Source organism: Lissotriton vulgaris, chromosome 3_1, assembly GCF_964263255.1.
Source record: "Lissotriton vulgaris chromosome 3_1, aLisVul1.2, whole genome shotgun sequence".
NCBI lineage: Eukaryota > Metazoa > Chordata > Amphibia > Caudata > Salamandridae > Lissotriton > Lissotriton vulgaris.
Window position 1 is genome coordinate 341,227,809 of NC_141689.1, and position 16,509 is coordinate 341,244,317.

Here is a 16,509-nt window from a genome sequence, read left to right on the forward strand (position 1 = left end):
TTGCCTTTGATGATTATGCAGGCACCTCTAGTTGTTTTGCTTTCAGATTTCCTCAGAACCAGTAAGATTTGTAAGTTTCTGACACAGGAATCACATATGATCAGGTCACCCGAAAAGAACTGAACAAAGGCTACATCACTGCCAGTTTACTAGAAACTTAGTACAAATCAGCAGTTTCCTTTTCGATACATGAGATCATTCCAAGTACCTTCATCATAGAGCCGAAGTTTTTCAGCTGGTAAACAAAGTCTCCTAGCAGATTTGATCATACTGTGCCTAGATATCTGTCTGGAGATGGGCAATATCTTGATTTAGCTTTACACCAGGATTAGAATTTGCCAATCACAAGCTAAACCTCTTCCAAGAAACCAAAAGCTTCTCTCCTAGATCAGGGTTATCCAAAGTCTGTTCTGGTGGGCAGGATCCATGCTAGATTTTTAAGATAACTTCATTTATCTAAATGAATATATTCTAAAAATCTAGCATGGATCCGGCCCTCCAGGAGTGACTTTGGAGAACCCTGTCCTAGACTATCAAATGCATTCATCATGTGTCTGTCTGGAGAAGTGTGGCTCAATGGTTAGAGTGGCAGACCCTGATGCAGAGTTCTGGCCTGGGACCAGGGTTCAATTCCCGCCTCGGCGGGTCTTGGGCTCAATTTCCTCGGACCTGACAATTCTCGCCTCGGTGCCCATTCTAATCATGGGCCCCACGCTGCAACTCTGGGCAATAGCTTGCTTAACCTCCACACCGGCTCCAACAGCGCTAGGATGCCTGGCTTCACCCTGGGGGTGCCCAGGAGTGGACACTTCACAGGGAAAGCCAGGAAGGGTTCCACAGCGGTATGAGTAATAGCGCCAGGAAACCACTTGGTGGCAGTGCGCTCTACAAATACCTTGACATTTACATTTACATTACTCTGTTTGGCACAGAGGCAATCCCTTAATGACTTCCATTGATTGTTCCTGTTATTTTGTGAATGAACTGTTCTGCTGTACAATTGTACACTTCCTACCATCCACACAGTATCACATGCTCATGGGCCTCCTCTCTGTTCCAGACAATTCGTTATTCTAAGCAGTTTTCTCCTTACTGAAAAGGTATACTTTATACTTTTTCTTACCTCTGAAACTACAGTCCACATTAAAATTAATTTGAAAATGTGTTCACTTATGTGAACTAAAGATTGGAATTTGAATTATTTGGCTTGCACCATTAATACATGTGACTGAAATCTTGTACAGGCCAAACACAATTATCAGTGTACTTTATTAAATTGCAAATCATCACTTTGAACTCAGGATATAAAATTCATCATCCTTATCTCATAACAGGACATGCTTGTAACTGGCGCAGACTTTATGTACCGTTGACTGTTATCCTATAGTGTTTCTGCATGAATTTAGATTCTCCTTCTACTGCCACAGTAGTGTGCTATCCTTCTGTCAATGCAGTCACACAGTTGCAGAGGCTAAGCACTTGTATGTGCACAGTACGTTGCTAAACGGTGGGAGGAGTTACTGATGTGAGGAATTGAATGTAATGTATACATGAATGGGACATGCAACACAATACAGAATCAGATACTTACTTTTTAAATAAAATGTTAAAAGAAAGACATGAGTAGCTATATGTTTCCTGTGAGGAATATGTGAATACATGTGGAAGTTTAGAATTCATATTTTTGGCATTCATTGTTTAAGAAGTTCACGTAATAGTTTGTATTTTAAAACTGATCAATTTTTTGTGTTTTGTTTAAGGTAAGAAAGCCCGGACATTTGATTTGGAAGCTATGTTTGAGCAAACTCGTAGGACTGCAATAGAAAGAAGTAGAAAAGCTTTTGGTAAGAACCCTTTTTACTTTTTTGTGTAATGTTAGTTTTTATCTACTGACAAACATAATGTAAGTAATATGTGTATCTATGTAAGTAGGAAATTCATCTCAGGTATAACATTTCCATCTAATAACAGTACAAACCAGGTTTGCATCCATTCTAAAGCATTTGTGTATTAACTGTGGTCTACTGAGATTTTCTGGCCAGTCATTTTGCACAAAATCAGAAAAAGGAGACCATATAGTGTGTGTGATATTTCTTTAGTGCATAATCTGTGGTATGCTTCTATTGCAAGCTTGCTTCATACTAAATTCCAGAATTCATTTCTTGAGAATGTGTTGCAGATTCTATCAAAGTTCTTCCATATATGAAACATTGATCCCTTAGACAAGATCTGATCAAGCTCATCTGTTCCATCTACAATTCAGAATTTGGTCTCGTTTCTGGAATTGTTTTGTAATTTTGATTCTTCTATGCACACACCCTTGTCCCCTATATTTTGCATGTAGGTGGAAGCCAGAACAATTGGAACTATTGCTAGCCACATGCAAAGGTCCATATTAGGGATGAAACACATATAGTGCTATTTTTACTATTAAAAAAGATAACCAGCAACATGATGGCCTGTCTGGGCAGGTTGATGGCTAAACTGCATGAGGGCACCTTTTTATGTATTGTATTGTAGTCTTTATATACTACTTACCTTACCCACCTCATCTTCTTGTATGGGCCAATGAAACGCTGGCCTACATGGTCAGTAATCTATGCCATGTAGGGTGTATGGTTGGACAATTGTCTTTTATATGTGATCCTATGTTGGAAGTGTTTTCATGTCTTAGGTGACAACCACTGAGGTATGGTTACCATGTTCTAGGACGTAGCGATTAGCAGTGTGGTGGTAACTTTGACCTTTTTTGTAGGACCTTTTATGTTATTTCTTATGATCATAGTCTACTTAGCTAGTTATTACACTGGGTTGTACACCCTAAAATATTCCTTGTGGTGTTGGTCCTGAGCTGGCATGGTTGGAGAAGAGAAAAGATGGAGAGATTGCCTAGGATGGCTTTTGTTACTACCATTCCATATCTGAGGGTTATTGTGAAATGTAGAGAAGCAGTCATAGTGTATAGTTATTTGTGTCAGGTAGTGGTGAACTAGGTCAAAGTCCTTCAATTGACCAGCAATATGTGACAGATCTCTTCTGTTATTTTTTGCCTGTTCATTTGGTCATGGCTGTTTTTTTGGCTGACACATTACTGTTGATGGACAAGCACCATAGTAGCTGTAGTATATGAGAGGGGTAAGTCACAGTCTGCTGTCGACCGTTGAGTGTTATGGTATTAATATTAGTGTGGGCCAGAAATGTTATATATGAATTGACATAACGATATAATACCCAGCTGTTCACCTCCATATAGAAAGTAGTTTGGTGGTTGGTTTGTTGCCTTTCTGTTGATTGAAAGCTGAAGACTAAACTTATGGGAGCAAGTGTATTTTCAGGTGCTATGCCTGGGATGTGGGATGATGTATTTATCTTGAAAAATACAAATGTTTTCAAATGTCTTCTGAAGTGTATATTCTCCTGGATGCTTTGAATGTTGCCCGTTAGTGAGTTCCAAAGCTTGGCGGCTTGTGCTGAGAAATCAGCGAGCACTATGGATTTCTTATGGCACGCTAAGATGATATAAGGTGCAGTGTCCTGTTATTTGGATTGCTTGAATTTTACTTCTAGGTATAGTGGTACTTCTCCTTGGGAGGCTGTGTTGACAATGAAGGGTGCCTTAAATATTGTCCTATTTTAGTTCATATACTTGGAGAAAAAGATTACAGGGGCTGAGTGCTTGTCCCAGTTACCTCTGCAAGTTGTGAATGTGGGAAATTTAGGATGACAATATAATTTGACTGCTGTGGAAGCTTTAAAGGATATAATGGGTGCTTTGACTTGGTAGGATGGGAGGCTGCATTGATGAAGGATAGCTAGAGAGATGTTTTTAGAATTACATCTGCAGGGATTTTGGAACGTGATATGGAATTTATCTTTAGTGATCAATTTATCCATGTATAGTGATACATTCTTTCCATCCATTTGGTGGAAATTGAATATATTTCATAGTGTATTGGAATGATTTCTCAAAGTCGATTTTTTATGGGTCTGTGGGAGTCCAACTAAGATTATAGCTAGATAAAGACCCCCTTTACTGCCATGTATATAGTTATTAGTTTGCAAGTGAAACCAGGACATTTCTGCTTTATTTGTAGATGTAGTATTAAGTTTCCTCCTCCTCAAAGCTGTCATATCTCTGCCTAGCCGAAACAAACCAGAATCTCTGTATTTATTTTTCAGTTTATGCAGGTGTGGTAAATATATTTTACCTATTCATTTTTTACCGTATAATTATCAATACATGACAGCTCATTAAAATGAGAGGCAGAGTCCGTGGTATCTGAGTCATACGGGCTTTAATATTATGCTTCGAAGCAAAGGATATCGGGTTCCATCACCACGCAGGTTCAGGAAGGGACATTCAACGTTTTATTAACATTACACATTTTAAATTGTAAGTCGTTACACTTGAATCCAATACAGTAGGCGTAACAGGTGAAAAGAGAGAGATAAGAACACATGTGCGTAAGAGGAGGCGTGAAAAGAGGCGTACACATGGGCGTGTACTGTACATGTCAGAGAAACGTCACAAGATACGTCACATGTGGGTGGATGTAAAGTGAGAAGTTGCAGAATCAGCAGAAACCCTTCGCCTATATGCGCGCGCAACTAGTATGACGTGAAACTGGGGCATTGACTTTAGCACTAGTGGAGGAGACTGATGTCTGGAGTGTCAGGGCAACCTGTACCTATAGCATATCTAGTATCTGTTGTTTGGAGGATGTAGTGTCTGAAGTAAAGGTCTCTCGGGCAGGGGCTGTTCAATACCGAATGCTAGTGCATGCATACGTGTCTTGGTGCAATGCGCGGAGCCGGGGGCCTACCATGGTAACGGGTTCAGTAAATCACTTGCAAGGAGGACAGGAAGGCCGGGCCCTTTGCTCTGCAGCCGGGAGTATGTTTACCCATTTCACTAGACTGGAATGTGTTTTCGAGGAGGCTGAGCAGATACCTGTAGGCAAAACATGAATTTGGCAGGCAGTCCAGGCCGAGCCGGGCACCGTTGCGCTGACAGAAAGTAAGGCAGGGGTCAGGGATGCGTACAGCTTTCGGAGACAGGAGAGATGAGGCAGAGAGGCCCCGTCCAGGGCCTAGCTCGACTGGGCCAGAAAACATGGAGAAAACGTGTGCGGACTTCAGAAGTGCATTTCATAAAGACGGTGGCACCGTATGCTTAAGAACACAATTAACGGGATTTCTTGGTATGGTTGGATAGCTAACATGTTAAGGATGGACGCAAATGTATTTGCGTCTCTCTAGCATGTACAGAACGGAGGTTACACAACATACAAGGAACATGGGTGCATGGATAGGGTGCGAGTTGGGGGACACTTTGGCTACCTGAAAATTTCTATTACCTCATTCCCTCCTTGGACCCTACTACACCCTTCAGGATATATCTATATTCATGAGACCATCTATCTGTTCATAGAGCATCATTTGTTCATCTTTCTTTATTCGGGAACGGGAACGTGAACGTGTACTTGGATGGGGAATACAGACTGTGGCGCACAAGCCGCAAATCGCTGGCCCACATTGCAGACAGAGACAACAACTGAATACTATAGCCAATATTATTCCTAGGAACGACAACAATTTCCATCCCCAGGCGGAGATCACACTCCAGAACCAACCGGACCAAGACCAGGAGCCTGGATTCTGATGCATCTGATGGGCTATTTCATGAAGCCGAGTTATGGCCTTATACACGGATGGTGCGTTATTTGGAATAAACACGCAACAACTGGATCCGATGACTCTACAAGCTCCGCCCCTATCTGCCAAGATGACGTCAAGGACAAGGCGATTTTGAAGAACAACAAGTCTCATAGCAGACTGTTCCTCGGTCAGGTTACCTAAAGCAGAAGCAGTCTCATTCACTACTGCCTCTAAAGTTCTGGTCAATTTACGAATTAGTTTACTATTTGAGACAGTGCCTATGAATGGAAAGAATCCCTTATTGAAATCTATATATTGTTCTAATGTAGTTTCAGTCTGATCGACAATCGGGATCTTGATCTCCCTTCTATGTCGTACATGAACAAGATGTGAATTTCTGTGATAATCAGGCGGGGCTAGGAAAACAGGTGGCAATAGGAACGCAATATAGCACGTCCCATCCTAATCAGGGGGCAGATGAACATAAGCTGTATGTCCACAAATAAAATATGAATGGCGAGAGGCTTTGAAAGTAGACTTTCCTTTGTCACTGAATTCGACTACAGTATTACAATCACTGTGTCCTAAATGTACTGAGCCATTCTTTCTGACGCATAATTCACCCCTTACTGGCAAAACTGTAATGAACTGCAAGTTCGAATTAGTCTTGGACTGGACGTTCAGGATCATGAGGTTGAGGGAGAAGTTACCTAATGCATACACTTCATTTTCTAGATCGGTCCCAGTCCTTTGTGGGAGACCGTCTGCATCTGGGAAACATGCTTTATTCATGACTGTATTCAGGTTCCCCCATATCCAATTGTCTTGGGAAACTTTGGACTTACTATCCAGGGAGGACATTAAAGAAAACCATGCACCACACGAACCATTATGTGTGAACGGGTAAGGAAAGAGAGGCAGAGCTCCCTTGTACTTCTGATAGGGAGGGAGTCGGCCACATACCCAGCAATTGGTGGCATTGCTGGTCTGGTGAGTGTGATGTAACATACGAATAAATGTATTATTGCGCATTGCTAATCGATAGGATAACTCGTGGGGAGGCAGGTCGCTGAAAGTGTGTTCTATAGTGTCATTAGAGGAAACATGTACATGTGAATCAAGAGGGAAAAAAATGTGTAACATTAAACTTATACAGATTATCGTAAGACTCAGAAGAAACATTGAGATCAAGGCAATTATGCATCCGCTGTGCAAAACTTTACAGTGCTTTTTCCATTTCTCGTTGCGCCTATCTCTCTGACTACTGGGGTCTATTCTATACATGTCAGAAACCTGTCTTACCGCTTCACCCGAGGGGGACTTAAACAATTAAACGCTGTCTGACTTACTAGACCTCAGCTTCGCTCGATACTCCTCTTGGGGAGTTTTCTCTAGCAGGGGGAGTTTAGTATCAGTCTCTGAAAGGGGGCAGTCCTTAATTGGCAAGTCTGGACACAGTCCGTGAACTTTTTTCACATGGCTCGAATGGAGCCATCCCTTTCTCCCTTCAATTTTAACTGCAGTTCTTGTAGATAATAAAACCAATTTGGGCTACTTCCATCTGGGTTCCAGCGGACTCTTCCGGTCAAAATTCCTAATCAGCACTAGATCTCCCGGGCGGACTTCATGTGGTTTTACTTGGGTGTTGTCCGGAAAGGCAGCTGCGACCTGTGAACGACAAGATTGTAGTGCAGACATCAAGGAAGCTAGGTAATCTGTCAGTATACAACTGTCAACATCAGTAATTCTACGGGGCATAGGCGTCCCCCACATATTCGGAGGCCTACCGAAGACCACCTCATACGGGGATAGCCCTGTCCTGGAATGAGCTACCATTCGCATGTAAAAGAGTGCAACTGGCAAGGCAACTATCCAATCTACTCCTTTCTCGGCACAGATTTTTGCAAGACAGGTTTTCAGGGTCTGATTGTGTCTCTCTACGAGACCTGCGGCTTCGGGATGTCGGACACAGTGGAACTTCCATTGGTAACCTAACAGAAGTGAAACCTGTTTCATGAGCTCGGACGAGAATGGCTGTCCATTATCAGAGTACACGACACGGGGCAAGCCGTACCGTGGGAAAAATTCACGAACCAGCTGCTTAGCAGTGGTCGAGGCAGTGTAATCTGGGACTGGATATGCTTCTGTCCATCGGGAAAGAGCACATACGACTACGAGGACATACTTGAATCCTCGACATCGGTCCATCTGGATATAATCCATCTGGAGGACTTCAAAAGGATGGTCAGGAGGATGAAATCCACCCTGTTCCACGGGGACACCTTTTCCGGGATTGAACTGACAACAGATCATGCAAGTACGCACTTTCTGTTTTGCTGCTGCTCGTAGATGTTTGTTGTACCAGAGATTTTGTAAGCTGTCTAACATGGCTTTCTCTCCTAAGTGTGCTGGACTATGTGCTGTGTTAATGATGATTTGAACCATAGAGTCGGGGAGGAACCATGTGGCTCTTCCCTTCGTCATCCATCCCTGATCTGTATGGATCCCTCCTTGTTCAGTCCATTTCTTGATTTCGTCTCGTGTTGTATGTTTCTGTATGTCGAGTACATCTAGAATGGGATCCTTAACTGTCAGGCAATGTGTCAGTGTAGTTGGATCAGTCTTTGTCATGTCAGTCGGGATATCTGTCTGAGCTGTGAGTTTGGCTGTACGATCTGCCAGGTCGTTGCCCTGGGAAATTCTGTCAGTGACTTTGGTATGTGCTTTGCATTTCATAATGGCTATGGCTGTAGGCAAGTGTATTGCTTCTAACAGGGCTTGAATGAGGGGACCATGCTGGATCTTGGTACCGTGAGAAGTTAGAAAACCTCTCTCTTCCCAAAGGACTCCGAAGTCGTGAACGACTCCGAATGCGTATTGTGAATCAGTGTATATGTTTACTTTTTTGTTCTTGGCTAATATACAGGCTTGGGTCAGAGCTACAAGTTCTGCTGCCTGAGCAGACAGTGTGTCAATGCGATGTGTTTCTAGAATTTCAGTTTCAGTGGTCACTGCGTAGGCGGCCACTAACTCTCCAGTGTTTGTTCTCATACATGAACCATCCACATAAAGTGTCAGGTCTGGATCAGGTAATGCAATGTCTGTCGAGTCCTGTCGGGGCTTTGTTACTGTATTAATGACTTCTACACAGTCATGTGGTGCTGGATCTGTTGTACTCGAGGGTAACAATGTGGCAGGATTAAGTATGTTGCAGCGTCTGATTTCTATGTGTAGCTGGAACAGTGTCAGTTCATAACCTGTCAGTCGTGCTATGGTCAAGTGCTGAGTCTTGGTTCGGTTCAGAAGTACTTCCATGGAATGTGGAACCTGTACTGTCAAAGGATGTCCTAACACTATTGAACCGCTTTGTCTGATAGCTAGAGCTGTTGCTGCAACAGATTTTAAGCACGCAGGCAGAGCCTGGGCTACTGGATCCAATGTACTAGAAAAATAAGCACAAGGCTTATGGTGTCCTGCTTGATCTTGTGTGAGAACAGACAACGCTGTGCCATCGCGTTCTGTGACAAAAAGTGTAAAAGGTTTGCTGTAACATGGTGTCGCTAGAACTGGTGCTTGACATAAAGCTTTCTTCAAGTCATTAAAAGCTTGTGTATGTTCCTGAGTCCAAGGGAGAACAGTCGAAGTCGCTGCCTCCTGTGTAGTCAACTGTATAAGTGGCTTGGCTAAAAATGCATACTGGGGAATCCATTGTCTGCAGTACGAAGTGAGGCCAATAAAGGCCCGTACTTCCTTTTGAGTCTTGGGTTGTGGCAGATGTGCTATTCACTGGATACGATCTGGCGTCAACTGTCTACCCAATTTGGGCTGCTTCCATCTGGGTTCCTGCGGACTCTTCCGGTCAAAATTCCTAATCAGCACTAGATCTCCCGGGCGGACTTCATGCGGTTTTACTTGGGTGTTGTCCGGAAAGGCAGCTGCGACCTGTGAACGACAAGATTGTAGTGCAGACATCAAGGAAGCTAGGTAATCTGTCAGCATACAACTGTCAACATCAGTAATTCTACGGGGCATAGGCGTCCCCCACATATTCGGAGGCCTACCGAAGACCACCTCATACGGGGATAGCCCTGTCCTGGAATGAGCTACCATTCGCATGTAAAAGAGTGCAACTGGCAAGGCAACTATCCAATCTACTCCTTTCTCGGCACAGATTTTTGCAAGACGGGTTTTCAGGGTCTGATTGTGTCTCTCTACGAGACCTGCAGCTTCGGGATGTCGGACACAGTGGAACTTCCATTGGTAACCTAACAGAAGTGAAACCTGTTTCATGAGCTCGGACGAGAATGGCTGTCCATTATCAGAGTACACGACACGGGGCAAGCCGTACCGTGGGAAAAATTCACGAACCAGCTGCTTAGCAGTGGTCGAGGCAGTGTAATCTGGGACTGGATATGCTTCTGTCCATCGGGAAAGAGCACATACGACTACGAGGACATACTTGAATCCTCGACATCGGTCCATCTGGATATAATCCATCTGGAGGACTTCAAAAGGATGGTCAGGAGGATGAAATCCACCCTGTTCCACGGGGACACCTTTTCCGGGATTGAACTGACAACAGATCATGCAAGTACGCACTTTCTGTTTTGCTGCTGCTCGTAGATGTTTGTTGTACCAGAGATTTTGTAAGCTGTCTAACATGGCTTTCTCTCCTAAGTGTGCTGGACTATGTGCTGTGTTAATGATGATTTGAACCATAGAGTCGGGGAGGAACCATGTGGCTCTTCCCTTCGTCATCCATCCCTGATCTGTATGGATCCCTCCTTGTTCAGTCCATTTCTTGATTTCGTCTCGTGTTGTATGTTTCTGTATGTCGAGTACATCTAGAATGGGATCCTTAACTGTCAGGCAATGTGTCAGTGTAGTTGGATCAGTCTTTGTCATGTCAGTCGGGATATCTGTCTGAGCTGTGAGTTTGGCTGTACGATCTGCCAGGTCGTTGCCCTGGGAAATTCTGTCAGTGACTTTGGTATGTGCTTTGCATTTCATAATGGCTATGGCTGTAGGCAAGTGTATTGCTTCTAACAGGGCTTGAATGAGGGGACCATGCTGGATCTTGGTACCGCGAGAAGTTAGAAAACCTCTCTCTTCCCAAAGGACTCCGAAGTCGTGAACGACTCCGAATGGGTATTGTGAATCAGTGTATATGTTTACTTTTTTGTTCTTGGCTAATTTACAGGCTTGGGTCAGAGCTACAAGTTCTGCTGCCTGAGCAGACAGTGTGTCAATGCGATGTGTTTCTAGAATTTCAGTTTCAGTGGTCACTGCGTAGGCGGCCACTAACTCTCCAGTGTTTGTTCTCATACATGAACCATCCACATAAAGTGTCAGGTCTGGATCAGGTAATGCAATGTCTGTCAAGTCCTGTCGGGGCTTTGTTACTGTATTAATGACTTCTACACAGTCATGTGGTGCTGGATCTGTTGTACTCGAGGGTAACAATGTGGCAGGATTAAGTATGTTGCAGCGTCTGATTTCTATGTGTGGCTGGAACAGTGTCAGTTCATAACCTGTCAGTCGTGCTATGGTCAAGTGCTGAGTCTGGGTTCGGTTCAGAAGTACTTCCACGGAATGTGGAACCTGTACTGTCAAAGGATGTCCTAACACTATTGAATCGCTTTGTCTGATAGCTAGAGCTGTTGCTGCAACTGATTTTAAGCACGCAGGCAGAGCCTGGGCTACTGGATCCAAGGTACTAGAAAAATAAGCACAAGGCTTATGGTGTCCTGCTTGATCTTGTGTGAGAACAGACAACACTGTGCCATCGCGTTCTGTGACAAAAAGTGTAAAAGGTTTGCTGTAACATGGTGTCGCTAGAACTGGTGCTTGACATAAAGCTTTCTTCAAGTCATTAAAAGCTTGTGTATGTTCCTGAGTCCAAGGGAGAACAGTCGAAGTCGCTGCCTCCTGTGTAGTCAACTGTATAAGTGGCTTGGCTAAAAATGCATACTGGGGAATCCATTGTCTGCAGTACGAAGTGAGGCCAATAAAGGCCCGTACTTCCTTTTGAGTCTTGGGTTGTGGCAGATGTGCTATTCACTGGATACGATCTGGCGTCAACTGTCTACCCAATTTGGGCTGCTTCCATCTGGGTTCCTGCGGACTCTTCCGGTCAAAATTCCTAATCAGCACTAGATCTCCCGGGCGGACTTCATGCGGTTTTACTTGGGTGTTGTCCGGAAAGGCAGCTGCGACCTGTGAACGACAAGATTGTAGTGCAGACATCAAGGAAGCTAGGTAATCTGTCAGCATACAACTGTCAACATCAGTAATTCTACGGGGCATAGGCGTCCCCCACATATTCGGAGGCCTACCGAAGACCACCTCATACGGGGATAGCCCTGTCCTGGAATGAGCTACCATTCGCATGTAAAAGAGTGCAACTGGCAAGGCAACTATCCAATCTACTCCTTTCTCGGCACAGATTTTTGCAAGACGGGTTTTCAGGGTCTGATTGTGTCTCTCTACGAGACCTGCAGCTTCGGGATGTCGGACACAGTGGAACTTCCATTGGTAACCTAACAGAAGTGAAACCTGTTTCATGAGCTCGGACGAGAATGGCTGTCCATTATCAGAGTACACGACACGGGGCAAGCCGTACCGTGGGAAAAATTCACGAACCAGCTGCTTAGCAGTGGTCGAGGCAGTGTAATCTGGGACTGGATATGCTTCTGTCCATCGGGAAAGAGCACATACGACTACGAGGACATACTTGAATCCTCGACATCGGTCCATCTGGATATAATCCATCTGGAGGACTTCAAAAGGATGGTCAGGAGGATGAAATCCACCCTGTTCCACGGGGACACCTTTTCCGGGATTGAACTGACAACAGATCATGCAAGTACGCACTTTCTGTTTTGCTGCTGCTCGTAGATGTTTGTTGTACCAGAGATTTTGTAAGCTGTCTAACATGGCTTTCTCTCCTAAGTGTGCTGGACTATGTGCTGTGTTAATGATGATTTGAACCATAGAGTCGGGGAGGAACCATGTGGCTCTTCCCTTCGTCATCCATCCCTGATCTGTATGGATCCCTCCTTGTTCAGTCCATTTCTTGATTTCGTCTCGTGTTGTATGTTTCTGTATGTCGAGTACATCTAGAATGGGATCCTTAACTGTCAGGCAATGTGCCAGTGTAGTTGGATCAGTCTTTGTCATGTCAGTCGGGATATCTGTCTGAGCTGTGAGTTTGGCTGTACGATCTGCCAGGTCGTTGCCCTGGGAAATTCTGTCAGTGACTTTGGTATGTGCTTTGCATTTCATAATGGCTATGGCTGTAGGCAAGTGTATTGCTTCTAACAGGGCTTGAATGAGGGGACCATGCTGGATCTTGGTACCGTGAGAAGTTAGAAAACCTCTCTCTTCCCAAAGGACTCCGAAGTCGTGAACGACTCCGAATGCGTATTGTGAATCAGTGTATATGTTTACTTTTTTGTTCTTGGCTAATATACAGGCTTGGGTCAGAGCTACAAGTTCTGCTGCCTGAGCAGACAGTGTGTCAATGCGATGTGTTTCTAGAATTTCAGTTTCAGTGGTCACTGCGTAGGCGGCCACTAACTCTCCAGTGTTTGTTCTCATACATGAACCATCCACATAAAGTGTCAGGTCTGGATCAGGTAATGCAATGTCTGTCAAGTCCTGTCGGGGCTTTGTTACTGTATTAATGACTTCTACACAGTCATGTGGTGCTGGATCTGTTGTACTCGAGGGTAACAATGTGGCAGGATTAAGTATGTTGCAGCGTCTGATTTCTATGTGTGGCTGGAACAGTGTCAGTTCATAACCTGTCAGTCGTGCTATGGTCAAGTGCTGAGTCTGGGTTCGGTTCAGAAGTACTTCCACGGAATGTGGAACCTGTACTGTCAAAGGATGTCCTAACACTATTGAATCGCTTTGTCTGATAGCTAGAGCTGTTGCTGCAACTGATTTTAAGCACGCAGGCAGAGCCTGGGCTACTGGATCCAATGTACTAGAAAAATAAGCACAAGGCTTATGGTGTCCTGCTTGATCTTGTGTGAGAACAGACAACGCTGTGCCATCGCGTTCTGTGACAAAAAGTGTAAAAGGTTTGCTGTAACATGGTGTCGCTAGAACTGGTGCTTGACATAAAGCTTTCTTCAAGTCATTAAAAGCTTGTGTATGTTCCTCAGTCCAAGGGAGGACAGTCGAAGTCGCTGCATCCTGTGTAGTCAACTGTATAAGTGGCTTGGCTAAAAATGCATACTGGGGAATCCATTGTCTGCCGTACGAAGTGAGGCCAATAAAGGCCCGTACTTCCTTTTGAGTCTTGGGTTGTGGCAGATGTGCTATTAACTGGATACGATCTGGCGTCAACTGTCTACCCCACTTGGACAGCAAGTGTTCAAGGTATACCACTTGCTGGGCACAGAATTGGAGCTTCGAAGGGGACACCTTGTGCCCCTTTTCGGCAAGAAAAAACAAGACTGTCAGTGACGCGCTCTCGCAGTCACGTTCGGTCCGTGCTGTGATCAGTAGATCATCAACATACTGTAGTAGAGCAGTGTCAGTAGGCATGTGAATACTGTCTAGTTGTCGTTTCAGGGCTTGGCTGTAAATACTGGGACTTTCCGTGAACCCTTGAGGTGCACGTGCAAATTTAAAACTTCGGCCATTTAATGAGAATCCGAACAAATATTGGCTTTCCGGATGGATTGGGACACTAAAGAAGGCGTTCTTAAGGTCAATTACAGTAAAGAACGCAGCTTCGGAATCAATGGCAGTCAGTAGTGATGAAATATCTGGAACCACTGGGTATTGTGGTACTATGCATTTGTTGAGTTCTCGAAGATCGATCACCAGCCGATAAACTGGAGGTGCATTTGGGTCAGTTCGTTTAAGAATCGGAATGATTGGAGAATTACATATATTGGAGTCAGTTTCTACGACTACTCCTTGGGCAATGAGTTCGTCAATAATTTTCAGTAAGGCTACTACAGCCTCGGGGGGCAATTTGTATTGTCGGATACGGGGCAGTACAACACCTTGCTTGAGTGTGACACGATAGGGAGTAATGTGCATACAACCTACATCAGTTGGACCTTGCGCCCATAAATGCTGTGGAACATTCTGCAATCTGACATCAAAATCTCTCAACACATAATGGCCCTTGAAATCACGAAGGAACAGTCTCACTCCTTCCGGAGAACAACATATAACAGCTCCTAGAGCTTTCAGTGTTTTAATACCAAGCAGGTTTTCAGGACATGATTTCGTAAGCAATAAATCTGTAGTACGGGACAACGGACCAACTGCAAGGGGAACTGGCTGTGATACTTCGTTAACAATAGGTTTTCCTGAAAATCCAAGGGAAACATTCTGTGAGCCTGAGAGGGGTGCCCATGGAACCTCGTCATGACTAATGGTAGTTCTGCTCGCCCCCGTGTCAATCAAAAATTTTCTGTCTTTCCCTAATACCTGACTATGTACATAGGGACCATCTTGATCTACAGGAACCTCGATAAGGGGCAAGCCAACCTCCCTCTCTAGGCTGTTTCATGTGTACTGCTGATAATCGGGGTAATCTGACTGTGCATACTGGTACATTTGTGACGTGACATGTTGAGTTGCAGCAATAGGCTGGGGTTGGGGTACAGCTACTGTCTGTTGCTGTACATGCTGTGGAGGTTGCGGATTCTGTGGAATATTCTGTTGAACATGTTCTGGTCTCGGCAGACGTGGTCTTTCTTTAGTTTTGCCTGTAGCAATATTGTGTCTGAGAACGGCACAATCACTTATAAAGTGACCTGGCTGCTTGCAATAATTGCAATTTCCTTTAACAGGACCTGTAGAATGACTAGTCTGTGTGTTCTGCGTGTTACCACCCTTCTGACCATTTTCTTTTTTTTTTTTAAATTTTTGAAAACCTTTATTGTGCATGAAAAAGGAGTACAAATACGGGCCTACAACCGTCAGGCCGGCCACGAAACAGTTGAGCACGAGAGCGAACAATCTAGTCCACCCAGCGGTATCAGGCAAGATAGCAACAAGTAATAGCAATTACACAAAATTGAGTCTTACCGCCAAGGAGAAGGAGCAGTGAAGGTTAATTTTAAGATTTTTTTTTCCTAAACATAAATCGGTGAAAATTAAATCAAGGAGAACTGAGTCCATACAGTCCGCTATAGCACATGCAGGCAGCAATAAACATGGCAGTAGTGATAACACCCAACAGTATGGCGGCACAGTTCTAAACAACAGGAGCATCAGTCCGCATTTGCATACCACCCACAGCGCCACCCACGCCTTACAAACCCCCATTACAGACCCAGAACAAAGGAAAGAGAAAATTATAAAGAGATCATAAATAGGCACCATAGAAAGTAACGAAACTAAAACATAACCCCCCACCCTACACACATGCAGAGGCTATGGCCTGCCCCCCCCCCCCAGCAGAGTGTCTGTCGCCCCATAAACCCGAAATGTAGCAAGAAAAGAGAAAAGGGAGAGAAAAGGAAGAGAAAGTAAAGTCCAAGATCGGAAGAAAGCATAAAAGAAAAAGCGTCACATTTGACATATAGGGAGGAAGACAAGTGAACAAACCAGTCTATAACCCCCCAAAAATGAAGAAGGTGGGGAGGAGCCAACAATTATCAAATTCTCTAGGCTCGCGAGCAAGGCAATGGTTAATATCCCAAACGGAGCTTCAAAATTAAAAGACCTAACAACAGGTATAAGCAAGTAGCCCACCTCCAGACCCCCGTGTCGCCCAGGACCAAGATCTTAACCACGAAGACTAGCAAGAGGATTTTAGAACTGCGGTCGTGAAAGAAGGAAAACATCCCCTCCCCGGCGTGCAATGCACAACAACTG

The 16,509-nt window shown here is 44.3% G+C and overlaps 1 protein-coding gene across 1 annotated transcript in view; it reads left to right on the forward strand.

Moving 5' to 3' along the window:
* Positions 1 to 16,509, forward strand: part of WDR70 (WD repeat domain 70) — a 1,742,574-nt gene that overhangs the window by 113,573 nt on the left and 1,612,492 nt on the right. Inside the window, exon 2 of the mRNA XM_086960548.1 lies at positions 1,761 to 1,844. Within this exon, the coding sequence (XP_086816674.1) occupies positions 1,761 to 1,844 (84 nt within the window). The remainder of the gene's footprint in view (positions 1 to 1,760; positions 1,845 to 16,509) is intronic.